General features: G+C 41.1%; 1 protein-coding gene across 1 annotated transcript in view; it reads right to left on the bottom strand.

Moving 5' to 3' along the window:
- The window catches only part of LOC148118756 (contactin-associated protein like 5-1-like), a 918,003-nt gene that overhangs the window by 678,566 nt on the left and 214,377 nt on the right, over positions 1–25,060 (bottom strand). Inside the window, exon 3 of the mRNA XM_087899418.1 lies at positions 20,286–20,479. Coding sequence (XP_087755544.1) covers positions 20,286–20,479 — 194 coding nt within the window. The remainder of the gene's footprint in view (positions 1–20,285; positions 20,480–25,060) is intronic.

The following is a 25,060-nucleotide window of genomic DNA, read 5'->3' as shown; positions in this document are numbered from 1 at the left end:
AAGGCTTATAAGACACAGTAAATAGACATAAAGCTGAACGCTTATTACTTAAAGGAGAGAGAGAGAGAGAGACAGAGACAGAAAGACAGAGAGACAGAGAGACAGAGGGAAAAGAGAGTCAGAGACGGGTCCGAGAGAGAGAGACATGCGTGCATGCCAAGAGGGGACAGTCAGAGAGAATCCAAGATGGCGGGGCGGGGTAGGGGTGGTCGCCGGAAGTGGGCGTGGCTTGCCCCTTAAAGGGCCAAAAGAATAACAGTTACCTCTTCAGAAGAGGGATGGGAAGAGAGAGAGCAGGCTGGAAAGGAGACAGGAGATCTGCTTGCATGGAAGCTGGAGCAGGAGGTGGGGGATTGGGAGTGGGACAGGGTACCCAAGTGACAGGGAAGGTCACAAAAATGATAACACTTGGATGATAGAAACCTTTATTTTATAGTAATTGTTAAGTTGGGAGCGTCGGCAATTGCCCCTCGCATCTATCCCAGCCCCCAGGCCTGGTCTGGACTCAAAATCCCACCTGGCCAGGTCCTGACCCCCCCCCACTCCCCACAGTATTTAAGTGATCCCCCAAAAGAGGAACACGGTGGTCTCCCGTTCTTCCTCCAGGGGTTGTGGTCCAGCAGCTTCCCAGTTTCCCCTCGGGGCCACCCGAGAGCACAAATCTCCCATTAAACCTAGATATTTCTAATTTTGGCTTGTTTTGATTTGGCTTGATTGGGAATTTTTGCGTCGGCAGGGAGCTAATATTAAGAAATATTTTTAACAGTAATAATTATTATTATTATTTTATGATTTAATCTAAGCAGTGAAACTAACTGCAAAACAAGTTCTTGCTGATGGTAATGGTTATGCCCAAATCTGTAAAGTTCCCCAAAAGCCAAAAAGGAGACCGAATTCTGTATGTAAAAACAAAGAGCCTTTATTTTATGCAAGTTTGCAAACTTGGTCTCTCCACATGTCCAATGTATTAGAATAAACAGAAAGCTCTGAACTCAGAGTAGGGTTTTTATAGCAGTGAAGGTGGGAGTGAGGGGTTTCTGAGGTTCAGGACCCCTGATTGGCTGACATTTGTCTAGGGGTGTCCTGGTGAGTGTGTGCTGGCAGGTGATCCTATCTACAATGGTTGGAATGTTAGGCATTTCCTTTGGATCATCTGGTTTTTTTGTGGTGCTCAGGTAATCTCAGCTTGTGGTTCTTCCATCAACCATGTATTGCTTCATGGTAAACTACTGAGACTTAGGCCTCTTATTAAATTTATTGATGGCTGAGTCCTATTCTGGTAGGTGATAATGGTTACAAGTAAAGAACTTCCTTTGGGAGATCTGTTTATATTTAGTTAATCATGGCTGGGTCCTCCATTAACCTGTCAAAAATGAGCATTTTGACTTTTTGAACAGCTCCTTCATTTACTCAAAAATGAGTGCGCAATACCTCTGCTCTTTCTGCTATTAATTACCTCACGTGGCTCATATATGATTCTTGGGGTCCTATACCTCCAAGTGAGATGCTTAACAGGACAGCCTGGCTTCAGGCAAGTCCCCAGCTGTTATTTTAAACCTATACTGGGATGCTTTCCCTGGGAACTGACTTCAACAAAAATGTCACTGGTTTACAATCTACCGTTAAATTCCTGGCCCACCAGGTGGTTTTATTCAGCTTGCATCTGCTGGCAGATTACTTAGTAACTTGTGTCCATCCCCACAGTAGGAGAGGATTTCTCCACCCTGAAGCCGTCTGGGGGAGGGGGAGTCTGTATAATAGTGACAATGCAGTAACCACTTCTCATAGGACGAAATGTTCATGTTTCTTAGTCTCTAGAGTCTGAAATGCCACTCTTCTCTGAAATGATGCCCAGGGATGTGACAGCATTAATAAGTCTGGGCTTGGATGCAAGTTCTTTATGCACAGGTGCAGGGGGATAGGATCAAGTTTGGGTGTCATTTCTCAGGCTTTGTCAGCCTTGTTTATTCAGCTGGAGCTCTCACTGGCCTGGGATTCACAAAGGAAACCCACAGGGAGCCCCAGGAATCCACCTGTCTTTGTCCCCAGTGCTGTGATTACCACTAAGCACCACTACTGCAGGGCTTTCACCATGGTTCTGAGAATCTAGCAGAGATCCTTACGCTTGCAAAGCCAGCACTCCACTGACTGCAGTATCATACTAAGCAGTAGGAATCTGAAGGCACTCTAAGCATTTTACACTTAATAGAAGAAAGGTGGCTTTGGGGATTCAAACAGGTTATTATTATAGAAATACATAAATATTTCTGATTTGAGTACTTCCTTGTGTAAGAGACCCTGTGTGTTTATATAGAACAGTCCAATGAGTTGGACGTAGGTTTTATAAATGTCTGGCTCAGAGTGGTGAAGTTCTGCTCAGAATGATATGATTACCAAATAGCAGGGTTCAAACTCCAATTTGTCTGAATCCAGAGCTCAGAGGAGAGTTAAGCTAAGCACTTTTAAATTAAAATGATTCAAATGAAACAGTGTAATCCTGCTTCAGTCTCAGGGAGCAATCTGCCTCCGCATCTTATCTAAATCCACAGGACAGAGACAGGTTAGAGACATACTTCATCTACTGTTAGACAAACAAAGACAGCTCGAGCTGAAAGACAATGAACTCAGAGTCCGTCCTTCATCCCTATTCGCATCCCTTCTGTCAAATGCCCTAATAAGTGGTGCCTAGTAATTCCTAAAACATGCTCATTTATTTTCTATTCCCCTTTTATTGTTTAAATCAGGAAGCCATACAAATCCCTGAACAAGAGAACAATGAACAAGTCCTTTATATATTCCTTCACCTGGCTTCAGACAACTTAGAGAAAGAAAAAAGGTTATGACTCTTTTCAAGAACTAGTATTGGCATATATTGTTCTGGAACAAGGCAGCTGGGTGTCTGGATTGTGGGCAGGCACTGTCGTGGGAGGGCAGAGGTGTTTAGATTGGCTATCTTTTCTTCAAGTCTCAGCCCTGCTCTTCATCCTGGACCTGGGCTTGTGCCGCACATCAGGAACTTCCTGTCTGATTTTTCCTTTTTCTCTTCCCTTTTGGGAAATACTAGGGTTTACATTCACAGTTGTCTACATCTCAGGATAGTTCTCTACAGCTGAGCTAGAGCCCCACTCTCTATTGACTCATCCTTACATTGGCACCATCTCTCCTGTGTTCTGAAATGGGTTTATGAAAACACTCAATACAAATGTCACTCAAGAAAGACAGATACTACCTATTGTGTCTAACAGGCTTGAAGCAAAAAAATGGGGGAGGGGGAAATAGCCAATCAAAAACAAATAAACAAGGCCTACTTGCATGCTGGGGTGGTAGATCATTTGGTAAAGTTCTCGCCTTGCAGGCATAAGGACCTAAATTCAAATCTTAGAGTTCATTAACGACAACAATAAAAAGACAGGATATTAGTGGTGTGTACTTACAAAGGCAGATTTCTGGGGCTTATTCCAAGTTAGCCTAACTCTGTGATTAGCAGGCCAATGAGAGACGCTGTCTCAAAAAAGTTAAGATGGACAATATCTCAGAAACTATCGTGAGGTGTCCTCTGCTCAGGTCACACCCATGCACCAGCAAACAGGCATGCACCTGAAATGGCAGACACTGAAATAAAACACTTGTAAACCCAGCAAATAGTGTCTGTGAGTCAAAGACGGGGCAGCCAGAATATATACTTATTAATGTGCACTTCATCTGCACAGGAATTTGTTCAGGGACTTTTCGTGTCCTTTACTGGTTGCTATAGTTTTAAGGTGGAACTTCCTCTATACGATCATGTTCTTGGACACTGGTAACCAAATAGGAAAGATTGTGGGCCCTTCAGAGGTGAAGCCTTGTGGGAGGAAGTCTTTGCTATTTCCCATTGCAGTGGCACTGGGTTTTGGTAATACAATTTTTCAGTAATTTGGCACAATTTACATATTTATCTTACTGCAAAATTAAAATTGTAGTGCAATGTATTCAACATTTTCTAGATCTTTTAGTAATTATTAAAAAGTCACAAAAGTAAATGATTAAATTTTATAGTTCAGGATAAATAAAGTATAACACAATAAGAGTCATCTTTATATATACATGAAACACATACTGATTTAAATATATTGTATAAGTGTAAATAAATTTAAGCCTATAAACACAAGTGTAAATTCGGAGTTCCGGCAGTCTGATTTCAGCGACTCAGCAGCAGCAGCTTATGTCATTGCATTCCCACTCTTGCTAGGAGCTGCACATTTCCACCCGGCAGCGCGTGCACCCTGTGAAGGGGGCCTGCTGTACAGATATCTGCCTTCTCTGTGTCCTATTTTTTGTCTCTGTCTCCTGGTCTCTCTCTCTCTCTTTGTCTGTCTCTATAGCTCTCTCATGTTCTCACTCTGAGATGGCCGTTTGCTCTCTACGCACCCAATAAACCACTCGCATTAGACCTGTTGCTTGGCATGATCTCTTAGCAGCAAACCTGAGCTCCAATCTGTCAAGTCACCATTAGCTGGCTTATTCTAACAACAAATACATTTAATTTATATGCATGCATATAAATGGGTGCATCTTTGACTAATGATGTATATTTCTATTTTCAAATATATAGAAATGTCAGTGTGTGTGTGTGTGTGTGTGTGTGTGTGTGTTGTACTATGTGTGTTAAGAGAATCTAGCAACTCTGGCTTAAATACTAGAGTCACAATCTGAAAGTAGCATTTTTTTCATTCACATCTGTACATTTAAATACAGCTATCTTGAAGACTTCAGGTTCCAGAAAAAATGGTTTCTAAGCATTCACATCGATTTTGCAAGTTTAAAGAACTCAAAATTTTTAAGTGACTTTATTTTTAAATTTTTTCACAATGTCATTTGAAGTAAGATTTTGCATTTTCTTCCTCTATAATTTGACTTTTGCATTACACAGAACAGACAAAGCCATTTATTGAGTTGTCATCTAATTGTTTCAGAAATTATCAAGTGACAAATCCATCTAAAAAAGAGAACACTGACAAGCTGACACATTATGTAGGACAAAGGATGTTCATGAAAGATGCCTGGGCTGTGACTAGAATCCCCGACAGGGAAGGAAAAGCAGAACACCAGGGCTCGTTGATCAAGCTGCGTTTCCCTGGGCCAGTCTAGGAGAGAGGCCGCCTTGCACTGAGCTTGGCAGAGTGTTTGGTGTTCACCTAGCAGTCCCTGGAGGTGCAGTCACTTGCACATGCACACCTGCACCAGCATACAACCTTAGTATTTCCAGATGTGGGGAAAGCCATCTCAATGAGAAGGGCACTTAGACACTGGCCCTAAGGAGAGTTGGTTTGTCAAACATGACTTCACGGTTTTCTCTTCACTAAGGAGACTTGGGCTACCTTTCTTATGCTATGTGCAGTTAGTCTGCTGCACATGTGCAAACCCAGAACATGTGCATGTATATGTTTCTCTTTGCATGTGTGCAGAGTCCATAGAAGGGTATCAGATATTCTACCTTTGTCTCTAGGCTGTAGCTCAGTTTCTGAAACAATCTCAGGTTGTATAGTGAAAAAATTATTTTCAAGGCAAGTTGGAGGTGCCCGACACATGTTGTAGCCCCATTTGGAATTTCCCTGTGGTTCCGAAGGGCACTGAACACATCTGCAGATTCTCAGACCGGGGAAGGATTTTCTCCATGCGCACCACTGTAGCTGGTCATAGACATGAAAGACATCAACTCTGCACACCCCCTTATTTGGTTGGTCCGCTTCTATTATCACCCTGCATCATCACCTTTACTTTAATGCAGCCCACACTGAGGCAATAACAGCAAAGCCCTCCTTAATAGCGATAGTGTCTTGTGGTTTTTACATCGCATTTCTCTCCTTAATACTGACTGCTGTTGTGATAATGAGTTTAGTAATCTCATTGAAGATGAATTTCCTTTGAACTCCTTTTCTTTTTTTAAAAGCTGGAGAGAGTCTTTGTTTCCAGGAGCCCTTTCCAGGCCTGGAAGTTTTCCATTTGAGTACAAGCCAAGTAGACACCTGGGGCTTCAGACTTTGGCCTCAGAGTCCCTTTCTTTAGGCGTCAGCAACTCCCCCAGGCTCTTCCTACAGCTCCTCTGTCTGCTGCAAGGCCTCAGAGCTAATTGTCTTTAATGAGCTTACTGGGCAGCTCTGCCCATAACCAGGAGAGCTTACCTTTCCAACTGAGCTTCAGTTTACTCGAAAGTGCTGATATTTTAGGCTTCTTCTTTCTATTGTGTACAAATCTGAAATTAAAGAATCTGAGAGCTGGTGTCCGCTGGGCTCCTCTACCAAGAGGATGCCCTTTACCTGCCTTAATAATAGTCGTGGTTTTCACTCTCGGCTCTGACCAAAGCTCATCAAGTGCAAGAATCCACCATTATGGTTTACACTGGGCTTCACGAAGGGAGCTCGCAACCAGCTGCCCACAATCCCTTGATATTGTTTTAGAAATGTAAATAATTAGCCCAACTCTGACCTACTGGGTCAGATGCTCCACAAGCAGAGCTCAGCACACCGCACCTTAACAAGCCCTGTGGGACATTTTGAGGCATGCTCATTTTTTGAAACTCCCTTTTACGGGTTGTATGAGGTCAGCATCCCCATTACGCTCGCTTTTCAAGGGAGGAAGCTAAGCCTCCTAGGGATTTAGTTATCTATCAGAGCCACAGATTATTTTAAACTTCAAAGCACAGGCAAAATATTAGAAGAAAACAACAGCTTAAAGAAGAAACACTAATTGCACATGCAGTAGTCAATAGCTCGGCACTGGGGTCAGATGGTAAAGTGCTTGGTAAGCAAAACGAGTATCTGAGTCCAAGCACAGAAACCAATGAGAAGTAGGGTGTGGGTGTGCGTACTGGGTAGGTAAGACAAGTGGATTCCTGAGGTCTGCTGGTCGGCCAGCAGAGCCAGAGTCCAGAGATACAGACTACTGAGAAAACAGGTCTCCAAAAATACCTAGAGGAAGGACATCTAAATTTGAGGTCCATCCACTATATGCATGCACATATATGTGCATACCATACCAAAACACAACAGAAACACGTAAACAAAAAAAGAAAGGAAGAAAGAGAGAGACAGAAAGAAAGTAAAAAAAGAAGGAAGAAAAACTCAGTAACAAGAAGACTATCGAAAATAACTCCCTCTCTCAGACACTGTACGTAATTCAACTCAATAAATTTAAAGAAACAAAAACTATGATAAATTAAAATATTATTTCTGATCTATTCTAAGGAGAAAGTTTTCAGAACCTAATTGGTTTATATATACTGAAAATACAATTATGAGTCGAACATCCTGGGAAACATGGAGTACTTCGACAAGAAGATTAATTTCATAGCAGTAGATTTAGAAGAATTAATTTTAAACAGATCAACCCAGTCCATTTATAGGAACTGCTGGGACCTGTCCTACTACAGATGAGACAAGGTGGGGACTGCAGTCATCTGCTCCTTCATAGGAAGTGTCCATGTGCATATTAATCCTGAAGACGGCGTGTCGACTCACTGCCAGTGCAATGTGTTTAAAAGCCACCTGTGTAAATGGGGGAAAGCATTAGCTTCCTGAAGAGGCTAGACCCCTCGCAGGGAAGAGTCCTGAAACATCACAGTAATTTCTCACATTAAATAAGGAAACAGATGGACATCTGCAAGGAAGTTTGAAGACTGAGTATGAAGTAGAGGACTAGAGAGAAGCCTGCTGAAGCTGGAGCAGCCCCAGCTGTTGGTTGGGCCACTTGTACCCTCTTCCCTTGTCAGCACTGTTCCTTCAGCCTTAGGAGCATCTCAGGTCAGCAAAAGCCACAGGCAGCCACTAGGGCGTCTCAAGGAGAGCTTCAGAAGTCTATCCATGGTAAAGCTAGATCCATGTGAAGATAGGACTTCATTCCCATGTACTGCCTTCCCACAAGCCAGGCAATCTGTAAGACAAAGTGTCTGAGCAGGAAGTGTGGAGGAATGGATCCTAGGGGTCAGGAAGCAGGTACATCTATATCTGCAAAGCAGCTGGCAAGGGTGTGCTCAGGGAGATCAAATTACATTCCTGTCCAGGGGCACAGCTGAGACCCAGCCGGCTGCATGGTGGTGACTGATTTATGCATTCGTGGTCCCTGTTAAATTGACAGTCTGAGTGTACACAGTTCTTCATTGACTTCGTAAAAAAATAAAAACAAGAATAAAAAGCACAGCTTGTGTTAGTTCTTTGGGATTTTATTGAAACAAATATTCATGCATTCATTGTGTTTACTAATTATTTGAGAAGTTCATAGAATGTGTGTTGATTATATTTACCTCCATGGTTGCCCCAACTCCTCCCAGATCCATTCCTTCTCACTAACCTCCCCCGCTACAGACACACTGTTTTTATTTTTCTTGTTCTTTTTAGAGGAGACCATCTCACAGCAGGTGTCCTGGTTCTTTGGCTCTTAACAACATTTTCACCGTCTCATCTGCAATGTTCCTTGAACCTTAGACATTATGGGGTTTTATTACAAATGTATTAATTGGGGCAGGCATACTGTGGTAAGGTGATCTGCATTTTGACCAGTCACTGGTTTGAAAAATAATAATAATAATAATAATAGTAATAGTAATAATAATAATAATAATAAGAAGAAGAAGAAGAAGAAGAAGAAGAAGAAGAAGCAGAAGCAGAAACAGAAGGAGAAGGAGAAGAAGAAGAAGAAGAAGAAGAAGAAGAAGAAGAAGAAGAAGAAGAAGAAGAAGAAGAAGAAGAAGAAGAAGAAGAAGATGTTTCTTTGATGAGGGGTAAGCACTGCACTTATCTGTGGGTATTCAGAATGCAGTCAGAGATTGTACTGGTTTAGGAAAGTGACGGTAGACCATTTTCCTATTGACTTCATGGCTCTCCAGCCTTGAGTAGTTGGCTAGCTTGTCAGTAGCAGACATAAATCCCTTCCTATTGAGCAGGCCTTAAGTAGAAGTGCAGGTAGCTGCTGATTAGTCCCAGGATATGAATAGCACTCCCACACCTTTAGGAAAAGCTCCATCATTGTGCAGTGTGCAGGCATTAGAACTGAGGAGGGAGACTGATCACTTCTCTTCCATGCCGGCCTTCGTGGTTCCTTTCAACACTGTTAGAGTTAATCCCCAGGAAGGAGGCTTCCAGCTAAGATCCAGACCGATTCCTTCAAGTCCTGGGTCCATAGTGTGTGGTGTCCTCAACAGGAGGACTGGACTTTGTTTTTCTAGTACCAAAGACAAGAGCAATAGACTATATTGTTTGGAGGTCTCTTGGACTCCCCTGACCAACAACTCAAAAGTTTTCCCATGTCTAGCTGCACTGAGACTTTTGTTAAGTAAATAATGGATTTTGTGTGTGTGTGTTGAGGGGGAGGATTGCACTGTCTTTCCAAGTAGCATAACTTCAATTAATATACACAGACATATGCTATATGTAATTTTTAAAAAAAAACATAAAATAATAAAATTCCTTAGGGTCTTTTCAAACATCTTTAGTGTTATTTATTCCTCATCCTCTTTGACTTTTATATAAAGTTCAATTCAAAAGTTAATACCCATAGTTTGCACTTTTACGTATACATGTGTGAAAAACAAATTACAAAAAAAATAGCTTTAAAATCTTGGCAGTTGCCAAGCATAGTAGCCCATTCCTTTAATCCTAGCACTCTGGAGGCTGGGGCAGCCAATCACAGTGAGCTCAATGTCAGCCAGGCCTACACCATGAGTTCCAGGCCACTAAATGCCCAGTAAATATCTTTGATGGTATGCTATTTTGTCTAGTCCTATACTTTATTTTAAAGGCGTTAAAGAAAGAAGTGTGGCAATGATACAAGTAAAAGAGCTTGCTAGACGAGCATGATACTCTAAGAATGAACCCCTTGAACTCTAATTAAAATAAACACCTGGAGTGGACAGTGTGCCTACCTGTAGCTCCAGGGCGCTCAGAATCAGTGATCAGACAGAAGGATCACTGAGGCTTGCTGGCTGGCAGCCTGGTTCTAGTTTCACTGAGAGGACCTGTTCCAGGGGACTAAGTAAGAAAGTGGCAGAGCAGAGTACACAACATCTGCCTTCATTTTCTAAATGCACAGATGTGTGTAGCACATACACACACTCAAATAAGAGCATGAGCCATGTTACAGAGGAGCCATGTTTTAGTCTCTTAATGGTTGTGGGCATCCAGGAGAGGAAGAGACTGCATCTTTAAGTCTCTGTCCATGTATCTAGCCTGGTACTAGGCATATAATGAGAGCTTAAAAGATATATGTTGATAGTAATGAGCTTCTTTTGCTCAGATTGTTTTCTGAAATTGGTAGGCTTAAAATAGTATATCAAACAGTGATCAATACTCAGGACATGCTAGGCAAAATTGGCAGAATAAATGTGTGTAAATCAAGAAGATAGGGAGAGCATCTCCCAGAAAATTTGGGAACTGCTCAAGGATGAAATTGGGGAACTGATGACTGAAATGCGCAATCCGTTGTTTCAATTGACCTCGGGGTAAGGAGAGCGCTGGGTAACCAGTGCAAACCTTTTATGAGCAAACAGACTCCAGAAGGCTACAGAAATTGCAGGGAAATACACCACACAGGCTGAGGGATCCCATGTCAAGTACTCGATAGCTCGTGTGTTTTATAAAAGGCTGTATGGTCTTAGGAAGAATGAAATGAGAAATGAATCTGGAGAAAACGCAAGATGGAGGAAAGTAAAAGGCTAGTGGTGGATCCGTTGATTTTCTGGTTGTTGTTACAAAACAGCTGACAGGAGCAACTTAAGGGAGAATAATTTACTCTGGTTTATAGTTTGAGGGAATATACTTCCTCACAGGAACACGGCAGCAGGAATGGAAGTCTGTTCTTCACGTTGTGGCTGCAGTCAGGACGCAGAGTGCAAAGAAACTAAGCATCTCTGTGTTCATCACACATCTTTCCACAAAACCCTGAAGTACTCCAGAGTGGGTTTCCTCAAGGAGCATGGAGATTCCATTGTGATTTAGCTCAGTGTTTTGTTCTGAAATCTTAGTGGAAGCTGTTTCATCTCCTTCATCCTCAGGTCCTAACTACCTATGCTTAGGCTACTGTATTACCTAGGGCCTTATGAGTTTTGACATCATTGAGAGGTAGACTTGAGTCTGTAAACTGCTTCTGTCTCCTTATTACATGTGATACAGCCCAGTTCCCTTGACCTTTTGAAATTTCAATTTCTTCTATATATTGAAGCAACCAAATATGCTTTAATAAAAGGTAAAATGACATGCTTCTACTATTAGCTGAGTGCCCAGATGCATGTAGTTCTGGCTGAAAAATATCTGCCACACAGACGTGTGTGATGTTGTGGGGTAAGATGCTCATAGGAGGCCACTTTGAACTCCTGAAGGCTGTCCTCTGAGTTTAGATTATCAGCTGCATAGGTACTGCCTTGCAACCTTGCAAAAATCCTTGTTTTCTCATGGACATGGACTCTTCAAGTTTCTCTTTTTCCTCAGGAACATTGTCTATGGCCTTCACATCTTTCAAGAGTCTTTATGTTACCGCATAAGGATGGTGAGAGCTCTATCCTCTTAGAAAAACTGACCTGCATCAAATGAAGGGTGTCCTTTCATAGAGGACAGACTGGATAGAGTTAGACAGGTTAGTCAAATAGGATGAGCTATATAGTCTGCTGGATCCGAACAGAAGAAGCTGTCAGCAGCAAATGTTTGCCTGAAATTTGCACCTGAAAGTTGCTTCTTGGAGCATATTTGCAAAAGACCAATGGAATAAATTATCACAAAGAGGCACAGGCATTGGCAATGTGAGAAGTGAATTTGAAAGTGAAAGCAAGTGATTGGGAGGAAGAGAAGATGTAAACACCAGAGCTCACAGCAGTTGACCAGTTTCTTGTTTTGTGCTTTCTTAGTGAACACATAGTGTCATCAGAGACTTTAGGTGGCTAGGACATTTCCAAGGAGGAAGGACATGGGTTGGTTCTCAAAGACAGGTTTTATAAGTTTTTTTGTGTGCAGACTAAGCAGGCTGCAAAGTCTTACGGTGCCTCAGTAAAGACCTAAATGCTGAACTGGGGAGATGGCTCAGCAGGTAACGGTTCTTTCCTCTAGTCTGATGACCTGGGGTCTATCCCTGCAACACACAGCATGAAAGAGAACAGACTTCTGCAGCTTGTCATCAACTTGTTATCCATACACCCCACCAACACACACAAAGGAAATCACACTGGCAAAGGCTTCTGTTAGAGTTAGAATTTGAATCTTTACATTCCTCTAAAATGTCTACAAACCCAAACTAGGAAGATTTCAGATCCACTAGGATTCTAAAAATGGTTACAAGTCTGTCCCTGAGACACCTTCATGCCTGATCATTTAGTGGCCAGGAGCACAGTTTGTTAATACATTGCAAGGCATTGCTAAGTGGCTGCTCAGTGGCCTTATTCATGAATGTTCCACTCAGTGCCAGATCAGAAACTGTACAAATTGGATTTTTAGTGCACGAAGATTTTCTCCTGTCTATTGCAAAGGTGTCTTTTAAAGGATCTTATCCTGAAGTGAACTTGAAATAAAAGAATTTTCTTGGGTAAATTGATGTTCTGTGCTGAGTGTGCTGTTTGTATTGTGCAGAAATTAACATGATTTGAGAAATAACCAGGCTAGTTAAAGAATAAAACAATTATATTTTTATTTATTATAAGGGAAAAACTCACAAAATGGGACCAAGAAGTCCAAGGTCACTGTGCCCGGCAGAAATCACAGAGAAAGAGAGAGCACCTGGGCCGTGTACCCATTATCCTCCTGGTTCCAGAAAGTCATGCCTTAACTTGGATCTACCTCTTAAAGATAATTGGCTAACAAGGTTTCCCTATCACCTCCCCTTTTCTCTAAACAAGAGTGATCCAAACCCAATACAAAGCTACATACAGTAGGAACAGATATCAAGTATAAAATCACAAACAACATAAGCAATATTAAGCATGGAACACATAATAAATGTTTTAATAAATATTTCAAAGAGTCTAAATCTTACATTAGAAATAAGCTTGGCTAAATCATGAGAGGAAGGTACCTACGACTATCTAATCTTCAACCCATCAAAGGCCTGTAAAGGGAGGTAATATTACTTGAGTAGGCAGGAAGTGCTATCAAGCAGCTTCCAAAGTGAGCAGTATATGAAGGAGGCAATTGGCTACCTGAGCAATCACCCAAAATCTCATTTGTAACATTAATGCAAAAATGTTGGCTAAGGCCTAGTGTAACCGACAGACCATCTTTAGAGGGAGGAGATTTTTAAAACTTTTTTCTTTTGCTTTAGCTGTTAATTTTTGGGGACTATATAAGTCTTTATCACCATCTAAAGTTTTATTTAAATGAATTATTAGATCAGGTGTTATCCCAACAGCTGATCATAGACTATGTCTCCTAGTAATCTTTGAAAGTCATTAAGAGTCCACAAACAGTCTGTCCTAATTGGTGCCTTTTGTTTTTTAATTGTTTGTAAACCTATTTTGTAACCTAGGTAATTAACAGAATCTTCTCTTTGAATTTTTTTTGGAACAATTTGTAATTCCCATTTAAGCAAAACTTATTTTATTTCTTCGAACATCTACCTCTTGAAGAGGCCAATTTGGGTGCCAAGATTCTGGAGTAATGATACATACATCTGTACCTGTGTCTGGTAAGCCCTTAATAAAATTGTAATTTATATACATTCTTAGCTTTGGTCTTTAACATTTATAGAAGTCTGCCAGAATATATGTTTTTTATGTCCTTTTGGAGTATTCAATTTGTCCTCCACATCTGTTTCATCACCCAGAACAGTATGGTGTCTTATAGACTGCTTTGGATTTTTAAATTTTTTTTTTGAGACACGTTCTCCACAGTAACTTGGAATGATTGAACTACATTTATCATGGGGGTCTGTGAGAGACCCCCAAGGAGTTTTTTGGTGGTATCAGATTGCCTTGTTTGTTTTTTGTTGACCTACATTTATTGGTCCAATGTCGGCTTTGCCACACCTCCTGCAAACACCTGAAGGCTGAGTCCTCCTATTTTTGTCATTTTTACAGGAGACATTATTCCTAAGAATTTTGCGTCTACAATTTCTTTTTGGATGTCCTACTTTACCACAATTAAACATTTGGTATTTTGATGTCTCCTCATACCATTGAAAATTGCTTCTCCTACCCAAGCTTTAGTACTACAGTCAAGTGTCTCAACACTTATTGTACGCAGATCCATCCATCCACTGGTGCTCACCTGACCTTTAAAGGCCCAACGATCTTTTTGTATTCTAAGTCGGCATTCTCAAAAGCCAAAGAGTGAATTAGTACATGTCTGACTTCTGGGTCTGTTACCTCCATTTGTACAGCCTTAGTTAGTCTTTGTAAAAAAAGTCACTAAAAGGTTTTCTCTGACCCTGTTTAATTCTAATATATGACTTAACTCTCTTTCTTGGTTTTTGAATCCTGTCCTAAGCATTTAAAGCTGCTGTGTTACATAGGGGCAAGGTGGATTCATTGTAAAGAGCCTGATCCTGGGGATCAGAGTAAAGTCCTCACCCAGAATTTGATGTTGAGAAATCTCAAATCATTTTGCTTTTCCCTGTTACTCTAAAATTTTTACTTTTCTCTCCAAAGCAACTTTGGTCCATTTTATAGGACTGCTGAGCTTAACTGAATCCAGTTTGTAGCATTGTTTTGTTGCTTGAAGCCCATGTTTGGACCATTTTTCTAATGAAGGACTAATGTATTTCATAAGATACAATTGCTTGTTTAATTTTCTTTAAATCAGTCAATGTATATTCTTTGACTACCTCAGGGTATTTGGTGTCAGATGCTCTTTCTGATGATATCACTGAAAAAGCAGGTATAATTCTGGTCAGCTATCCCTGATTTTGGCATGTACTGAGGTCTGTCTTTGTACCTTTTGTCCCTTGTTATCAAATTTGATAAATTCCTCAATATTTTTAAATCTTTTTACCATTGCTTTTTGTAAAGTCTGGATCTCCTGTTCAGTGTTCTGTTTTAATGCATTCAGTGAGGATTCCAAGGTATGACGTTTGTCCAGTAGAGATAATATCTCAGCCTTGTACATTATTTTTATAACATGCATATTAACTTCCTGGAGAGACATTTTATCAGTCAATCTATCAAAACCCTTTGACAGAGTCCAGTTAATACATTTTGCAGTATGTTTTATCTCAGACAATGTCTTAGAACCCTCTGTCATTGACTGGGTTTTGTTTGTCAAATTGGCTGTATCCTTCCAAGAACATTGAATTTTCTTCTTAATTGATAATTATAAGTCTGTAAAGGCTGTATCCTTTCTAAAAGTATATCATTCAACTGGGTTTTGTTTGTCAAATTGGTTGTATCCTTCTTCAGAGTGCTGAATTTTCCTTTTAATTGATTATTGTCAGTCTGTAAAGACTGTATTATTTCTAAAAGTGCCTCATTCTTGGCCCTATTATCAAACCATGATTTTAGGGATAAAATGTGAAGGACAAAGTTAATCCTTAGAATCAAATAGAGGGTGTAGGAGGGAAATTATATAAGCCTTGCATAACATTGTACATGGTGTAGGTAAAAAGGCTATTGAATTCCTGAATGGTTAAATTGGCCATAATTTTCCCTATAAATTATAAATTTGTAATTTATATTTCAAATTATAAATCTTACCTGTGGTTGAATTTGAACTGGAGTAGGTACAATAACCATTACCTGCCAGTAGGTGCTGTGGTGCACTTGGAGCCACTTGGCTGGTCTGAATCTGATTTTAGTATTAAATGCTAAAAGATATGCTCAGATTAAAAACAGTTATTTAGTGTAAATCACAGACTGTGTGCTCCACAGAGGACCCTGACTGGTCTGTGACCACAAAAGCACTAGAATAGCAAGGTAGCAATTCTGAACAGAGGTATCCGGGGGAGCTGAATCTCCCCAGACTCACCTGAGTTTTTGTGGCATGAAAATACTGAATCCAGAGTGGCTCCTACTCCTCAGGCACCTTGGCCCTCTGTGATTGTGTGGCTCTGAGGCGTTTAATGAGGAAATATGAAAGCCCTCAGCTAGCAGCTACCCAGGGCCACTGCTGCACGGAAATCCTATACTCAAAATAAATGGTAGCATAGAGTCTGACTGCAGCTGGCCAGAGCCGCCAGAGACTCTAGCCCCATGTTGGGTGCCACCTGTAGGAATTAGCTCAATTCGCGAAACAATCAGGCTAGCTAAAGATAAAACAATTATATTTTTATTTATTACAAGAAGAAAACTCACAAAACAGGAATAAGAAGTCCAAGTTCAGCTCTGTCTTGTGGGAATCACAGAGAGAGTGCATCTGGGCCATGCACCCATTTTACTCCTGGTCCAGAAAGCCACGCCTTAACTTGGATTCACTTCTTAAAGATAATTGGCTAAAAAGGTTTCCCCATCAGTATTGTTTAGAATACATATTTTAAAAACCATTATGAACTGAAGCATATCCAACTTCAAGATTCTAAAAATAGCTACATGAGGCTGAGGATTTAACTTTTAGGAAGGAACTTGCCTGGCATGCCTCAGGACAAGAGTTCCATCCCCAGCAACACAAAAAAATCAGGGTGTTGAAGAGATGACTCAGTGTGGACCATGCTTGCTCCACAAATATGAGGACCAGAGTTTGAACCCCAGGAATTTACTGCAAAAGCTGAGTGGGTGTGGCATTCTGTGTGTAACCCCAGTGCTCAAGAGGTAGAGATGGGTGCTCATTAGAGCAAGGTGGCTAGCTAGACAGAGTTTAAAGATGAGCTCTGAGTTCAGTGAGAAACCCTGCTTTAAAGTATGAGGGAGAGTGATCAATGAAATTGTTCTCAATACTATCCCTGGGATTCTATACTCAATAGTACACATGTACACACAAGGGAATATTAACAATATTTCAACATACATGTGAGCCAGCATTCATGTTCATAGGCATGTACACATATACATACATGACATACACATACAGAAAGAAAGAAATCCTTAATAGATGCTTTCAGTCAGCATCCTTGAAGTTGATATTTATTATTGATGGGTTTACATATTGGTGTAATATGGGAAGTTAAATGAGCTATTCAGACAGTTGTATTAAAAAAATTCTCTTGTTTTGTCCGTTTCATTCTCTGAAGCTAAGATCCTAAAGTGAAATTAAAAATAAAAACTAAGGAGAAAAAACTAAGACATCTATTGTATGTATATATGTGTGTGCTTACATGCATATTTATGCTTGTGTGTTGAGAAGTCAACACTGCATATTTTCCTTAGTCTCTCTACAACTTATTTGTTTATTTTTTTGAGTCAGATTTTCTAATTAAACCTGAAACTCACCAGTTTGGCTAGACTATCTGACCAGCAAGCCCAAGAGATCACTCATCTCTCACTTCACAGGTTTAGAAGTGTGTGTCACTATGACAACATTTTCTTTTTTTAAAAAAATATATGCACACTGGAGAATGGAACTCAGACTCTCACAGCTGCGTGGCAAACATTCCACTCACTATGTCATTTCTCCTGCCCAAGGTAGTCGAGCGAACCACAGCATGTTTTGATGCAAGTTCCCATATTAGCTGAAAAGGAAACTGCACATATTTCGTGAAATGTTTGTAAAACAGCAGTTTGGCAGACTTTCCTAGACTATTTCAGAGTTTAGACACTATTTGCCTCACACAGGTACAGTTAGGTATAGTTGATGATGTCTTACTTTTATATTTAGCATTGTGTGAATTAAACAGTGGGGTTTAATATTATTCTTCCAGAGTAAGTCTGACAAGGTTTATGTTTCAAGTGAGAAAGGAAAAGGAAAAAAAAACCTGTGTAAATAAAAAAAGCAAGAAAGGAAAGGAGAAACAGACCATAATTTTGCAACCAAGAATATTTAGAAGTAAAACTTAGTTTTGAGTAACGATGCTAATGGTGTCTGGACAGTGTTGGACTGTTGAGGATGGCGGGATATGGTGGCAACAATCTTGCCTCTCCACACTGCAGCTCTAAGAGCCAGGGTGATCCCAGAGTTCTTTTACTAAACACCCAAAATTAGCCCAGTGTGACAAGGCTTAGTTCTCCATGGACACAGAAGAGAGAGATGCCTGCCTTGAAAGAAATTAGAAACACTTAAAACTCAAGTGAACCAACACCTCAAGCAAGGCTAAGAGCCCTGCACAAGCTGTTCCCAGACGCAGAGAGATGCCAGCCTTGAAAGCATCCTCAGGCCCAGGGAGGCTGAGAGAGGCTGCTTATGATCTGAAGAAAATGGAACTTGGATCTTTTTTAAAGATGGAAACAAAATGACTCAAAACTGCAACTTCGTCTGAAAACAACCTGTTTTGATTGAAAACCCCAAGAAAATAAATAATCCCACATCTATCTTCCCCTTGAAAGTCCACATAAAAATTTGAAATAGTTCCCCGGGTAGAAGGACTGCTTATTCCTCACTCCAAACCCAACAGCAAACCGAGCACAAATCTGCAAAAATTGATGTGAACTTCAATACCGAGAAAAAAAATAGAAGAGCCTCCGAAGAGAATTCTGAAAATGAAAAGCCTTGCCCTGTGAGAATATTGCAACTAATATCATAAGTGACTCACTGATATTCAATATTCTGTTTAGTAACAAATCAGAATGCTTACTTTATCCCAAGCCTCAATTAAAGACGCATATAGTAGGATAGGCAGCAAATACTAATGCAGGTAAAACACATTCTTTTCAACAAGGTTGGGCTAACACTGGAAGATGGAGTAACTGAAGTCAGGGCTACAGACAAGGAGGTTCTGAGAGGGCAAGAATATGTTAGCTATCACTGTGTCTTCACATGTAATGGACCTTTAGAAAAACTGGTGATGTTTTTCTTCTAAAGTTAAAAAAAAAAACATTTGTTTACATGTTATTTTAAACAAAGTATGAAGTTTCTTTTTTTGACATGTACATATATTTATGTATGCATGCACGCTCATGCATGTGTGCCTGTATATGCAGAGGCCTGAGGTGGACTGTCAGTATCCTTCTCTGTCACTCTTTATCTATTTAGGCAGTGTCTATTGTCTTGCAGGTAAGTCTGGCTATCCAGCCTGCTTTGGGGAACTCTAAGGATACCATCTCATCTACCCGGCTTTTTTTGAGGGTTCTGGGATCTTAACTCCAACCATAGATGGTAATCTTTGTGCCTTCCAAACCATCTTCCTAAGCCTCTAACTCCAGCCTCTAGAGACAGATAATATAACCTATCCAGATAGCATAACCCTGCGCTTCCTGTCCCTGCTTTCTTTTCCTTATGGTTTCTGGTCAAGCTTTTGTTGACGTGAAGGTCACACAGCTGCAGCAGGAAAGCAAGCTCTGTTTTAAAATTTATAGCAGATGTGTTACTCCCAAACTGATAATTATTCACGGTTTCAGGATAAATCTAAACTTTGCCTCTTTTTTCTATATTTGAATGTTTTTTAGAACCTTGAGTGGTGACTGTTCAACACAGTGAGACAAAAGTAGAGATTCCTCAGACCAAATTCCACACTTAGCAACCTTGAACAAGTGACATAGTTCAGTTATTTGGGCAAGTTATATAAAGTGTCTGATACTTTTAAACAAACAAGTAGATATAACTCTTTAACCGATGTGACGGTGAGTGTTAATTGTTGATTTGACAGAATCCAGAGTCAGCTGAGAGGTGAGCCTCTGAGCATGTCTGTAGGGAACTATCTTGATGGTGCAAATTTGCATGGGAATATCTTCCCATTGTGGGTGGCATCATTCCCTGGCAAGGAGCCTGAACTGTATTGTAGTGGAGAAAGTGGGCTGAGCCCCAGCAAAGCCTTTGTTTCTCCTTCTGGTGATGGATGCCACATGACCAGGCCCCTCAAGCTCCTGGTCCCAATACTTACATCCCTGCCATGATGGATACTAAATTTGAAACGTAAGTCAAAATAAGCCCTTTTCAGTTTCATTGCTGTCATTGGTGCATTTTTACCACAGCATCATGAGCAAAGAAAAGAAGGCAGCCAATGACGCAGTCTTACTGACACTCGGATTTTGTCAGCATATTTCCCTAGTCTTATAGATGACAACAGATTCTGTCAAAAAGCTCTCGAAATCACAAGAATGGGAGGAGCACACTGAACTCTCTCCAGCTGACACTCTGAATTCCCTTGGGAGAGAGTTACACTTGAACCATGGCTAGACGTGATTTCATTATTTCTGAATGGGTACAGGGCAGTGATCAAGCCTCCACAGTCTGGATACAGCGAGCTGCCAGAAACACTCACGGGTTAGCATTAGCACATCTCATCTTTATGCACTGGAAGACAGAAGTATTTCCTACCCATATGCTGTCTTCTTGCTTGTACTGTTGCCAGTTGTGCCCCGTGTCGCTGAACATCAGGCGATAGCTTGTCACCCAGTCAGAGCTCCCGTATCTTCCCTTCGTGGCCACTGCTGTAATCTCCACTCTGTTACCCAGGTCCATCTGGAGCCACTGCTGGGCATTGGAATCTGCTGGGGACCAACCACCAGTTCCTGGAATAGCATAAAAGAGAGACTGGTAATAATGCCATAGAAAGTCTCCATTCCGTATGTTAAAGATCAATGAAAGCCTGTTCAACTAAAGCACCACTGTTCCTGCCTCTGAACTTAAACTCCTGTTTCCTTTAGACCCAGATTCATCTCCTGCAGCTCACGGCTCCAGGTTCACAGCAGATACAGCGCTTGCAGTTTGCAGTGTCTCCTTTCTTCTTCCCTTCCCCTCTCAAGTCTTTCTTTCCTCTGAATTTTTGCTAGAAACCTACCACCGGACCCGTGCATCACTGTGGGTACAAAGGTGACAGAAGGCTTTGATTGGCCCTTACATGGCATCATTTACTCAACCTTTATTTATCACGAGGAGAAAGCTGGGTGACAGGGAAAGAAGAGCTTGGTGAAAGCTAGCAAGGAAGAAGACAGAAGTGCATCAGAGGCTCTGGGGACAGGCTGTCTTAGGAGGTGTTCGGGAAGGCCTTTCAAAGATGGAGACAGTGAAGCTGAATCCTCAGGCCGGGATAGCATGCCTGGAAAGGCTGGGAAGCAGACAGGCAGTCACTGGTGCATAGGGAGCAGAGGACGAAACGGTACAAACACAATCTCAGTACAAGAGGAAGCATGGCGCAGTTCACATGTGACCCCCGCACCAAGACATACAGGGACTTTTTAACAGCTGTGTGGCTCCCAGACTACTCATTTTTTTTAAGCTCTCTCAGATTTTTAAGGGGATTTAGTTACCAAGTTAGGTGCCACTCTGTAAAAGGAACGGAGGGCCGCTTTCTGCCGCCGGCCCGGCTAGCTTACCCTAAAATAATTACACGGAAACTGTATTCTTTTAAACACTGCCTGGCCCATTATCTGTAGCCTCTTATTGGCTAACTCTCACATATTGATTTAACCCATTTCTAATAATCTGTATCTCACCATGAGGTCATGGCTTACCAGGAAAGATTCAGCATGTCTGACCTGCAAGCTTCATGGCAGACAACTCTCTGACTCTGCCTGACTCTGCTTCTTTCTCCCAGCATTCTGTTCTGTCTACTCTGCCTATCTAAGCTGCTGTCCTTTCAAAGGCCAAGGCAGTCTCTTTATTAACCAATGAAAGTAACAATAGACAGATGACCCTCCTCCATCACTTTGTAGATGACAAATATTTATTCTCATGGAACTGGAAGACTCGGCTTAAGTTTTTGCTGCCATCTCAAGTAGGAAAAATAAATCAATATAAACTTTTACTGAATGCTGAATTCTCATATTCTCTGAAACTTGGGGTGAAGGGCATCACAGAGTCTCGCGAGATGGGCAGGTATGTGGTGAAAATGAACAGTTTTGCTCAGAACATGAAGTGAGAGGCCTACTAAGCTTAAAGGAATGAGCAACAGATTCAACCTTTCCTTCAGCTTACATGCTCGTCCCGTGATGCTCTAGCTTATCTTCCACTTCCTGAAAAAGCATTCCTTCCACTGCAGTAGCAACTCAGGGACTTTCTGTATGCTAATGCTCACTGCATGGGACTGTGTGTGGTAAAATCTGTAGATAGTGGAGCTGGGGAAGTACGGCAGAGCCCCTCCTCATCTCAAGACCTATGTAGGCTGTGAGGGCTGTATCAGCATCACGTAGTCTCTAATCATCTTGTTTGATAAGTTTCTTTTTATTTCTTATTATTAATAAGAATTTTATTTTTATTGTTAAATTTATTTATCCTATGTATTATTAGCAAAATTTTATATTTTCTTCTTATTATTAATAATAAAATTCGAAGCAGGGAAGAAGGAAGCCATGTGATTGACATCTACTCTGAAATACGTTCTGACATACACCATATATGTTCTGTCATATATGGTATGACACCAAGGAGATAGGTCCTGAGATACACAGATACTTCCCACTTTCTGTAGTAAGAGGGTTGCATGTGTGTGTGTGGGGTTAATGTGGGGTAACTGCATTCTTTAACTTTCCATATTATCGCTACTGTAGCGACAAGACCAAGTTCTCAAGAACGAAAGCTGTAAGAGAATTTCCAACTTCCCTCTGCCTCTTTCTCTCACGTTCCCATGACAGACACAGTGAACAAGGTTTAGATATTGATGGAACCATAGTTTCTGACTAGTTAAATAAAGGTTGATTTGGATGTTTGTGGTTTTTCATATAGCATTTCCTTTAGGCATATTTATTGAATAAACTTATTATGAATGATACATGGGGAAATATAAAAGTGTAAAACTATACAGACCAAAATTTAAGAGTGGGCAGAATAATGTGGGACTTTGGTCCTTTTGAGTGATGCCTGCTAGTTTGGAATAAAAATTCTCAAGTCTTCATAATTTGCTTTTCACTGCCAACATTCCCCAACTTAACTTGTTGATCATACTTTAGACTTTTTCATTTACATAAATATTTACATGTAAGATAAAGTTACATTAAAATAGAAGAAAGCAGGTCTATGGCGATGGATCAACAAGTAAAGACCTTGCAGTACAAGACCTGAGTTTGGATCCCAGTACTCATGTAAATCCTAGGCAGGTGTGCTGGCTTAATTGCAGTCTCAGTGCACAGGAAGCAGAGGCAAAAGGTTCCACAAGCAAAGAGGCCAGCAAGACTAGCAGGGTCCGTGAGCTTATGTAAGAGATACTGCATCCGTATAAAAGGTGGAGAGAGAAACTGAACAAGATACCTGAGCAACAGCAAGTCCTCAACTTACACACCTGCATAGACAGACATGTATCTTTCCACACACATGTAGACATACATACATACATACATACATACATTCAAGCATACCATGCATACACATGAAAAAAAAAGAAAAAGAAGCAAAAAAAAGTAAAAACCAATCAATTAAATAAATCAAAGTCAAAACTGAAAGTCCAGGGTGTTTGGCTTAAGATGACTTCTTCAAACATTTCTGAAGGAAATCACATTTTCCTTTTATTTGGAGTAGGAATGGGGAGAAAAACCACACCTCAGTTTCTTAACCTTCCTGAAAATGGACCAGCGTGGAGCAGTTACCGTGGGCATTCATACAGATGAAGTCAGGCATGCTCTGAACCTTGCAGTCCCAGCCTGAGCACTCAGCATGAAGGACCACTCCCTGACTGATAATTGCCGAGTCCTGTCTCCCCAGTATTGAAGATGCCCCTCCACACACACTACAGCTAATAGGCAGACCCTGGGAGCTCCTGTGGTTGTCCCAGCAAACGCTTGCTTTGTTAGCCAAACAGTAAATGTGTCTTAGAGTGAAAAGGGTGACCTCAAAAACCGAATAGGCTGTCTAAGGCAAACTATGTGCTCACCAATTCCCGGTTCTGAATTACATCAAAATTGAGTGAGCATGAAGTCAGGTGTCAACTGCGACAGCGCTGTCCATAGCACAGCTGGGGACTTTGTGGTTTCTGAATATGAGGGCTGTCGTCAGTCCTGGAGTCAACACTTAGAAGCACTTAAAATAAAGTTCAATTTCAAGAAAGTTTAAAAACCTTTATTTATCTATTATATGTTTGTTTGATTATTTATTTGGTGTGTGTGTGTGTGTGTGTATGTGTGTGTGTGTGCGTGTATGTGTGTGTGTGTGTGTGTATTTGCCCGTCTTTGGATACATGTGTGCTAAGGTATGCATGTGAAAGCCTGAGGACAATTTTTGGGATTTGGTTTTCTTCGTCCATCCTGTAGTTCTCCAAGGACTTACCTCAGAATGTTAGCCTTAAAAGTAGGCGCCTTTAGCTAATGATCCATCTTTTAACTTGGAAATTAAAAAAATTATCTCACCATAATATGTACAATATTCATAATTCAGCCATACTTTCCCAAACATAAAAGCAGAGATGATATTAAGACTATCTCTGACTTCATTTCTAACAACCTATAAGCCTCACTCACTGCATACTGGACTGTTGACATCTTATATGCGATATATGTATATGCATATATACCTATATATATGCACATACATACACATACATGCATGCACACATGCATACACACACACACACACACATACACACACACACAGGGTCACAGGTGTAATGTTGGGACTCTAACCAGGGCTTAGAGCATATTAGCTAACTACCAATTCAGCAATATCTGAGTGCCTTCCGTACACTGCTAACTTCAGGTTCTGCTTTTGCTTTTGTTGTTTTGCTTTTCAGAAAATGTGGCGCAACTTGATGTTAGTGCAGAAATTATAGGCTGAGTTCAATTCCCTGATCTGCTTCCAAGGCTAGGTTAGAGGACCGTCTCCCAACTCTACTCAACCGCAGCACCAGGGGACTCGGGCAGCTCATCCACCCTCGTGCAGCCTATAACTGACTAAGCAGGGAACTACAGTGCTGACATCCAGTGTGCAGCCCCAGGGTTATTTACTCCCAAGCACCAGCAGTCACCCTTCTCTCGCTCATCAGCCTGGTCCCACCTGAGCCGTTAATCACAGGTCACCCTCTCCCCAGGGTCTCTCTGGGTTTTCATGGAAATCAGCAACCATATTTCATTTGAAACATAATTAGTGTGTACATGTGTGCATGTATGTGTGTGTGGTAGGCGGGGGTATCCCATGGTGCCCATTGCTTGTGGGAGCTGACTCTATTC

This window comes from Myodes glareolus, chromosome 20, assembly GCF_982192425.1.
Source record: "Myodes glareolus chromosome 20, mMyoGla1.1, whole genome shotgun sequence".
Lineage (NCBI taxonomy): Eukaryota > Metazoa > Chordata > Mammalia > Rodentia > Cricetidae > Myodes > Myodes glareolus.
Note: the sequence above shows the minus strand (reverse complement) of the source record. Positions and strands in the feature narration are given on the sequence as shown.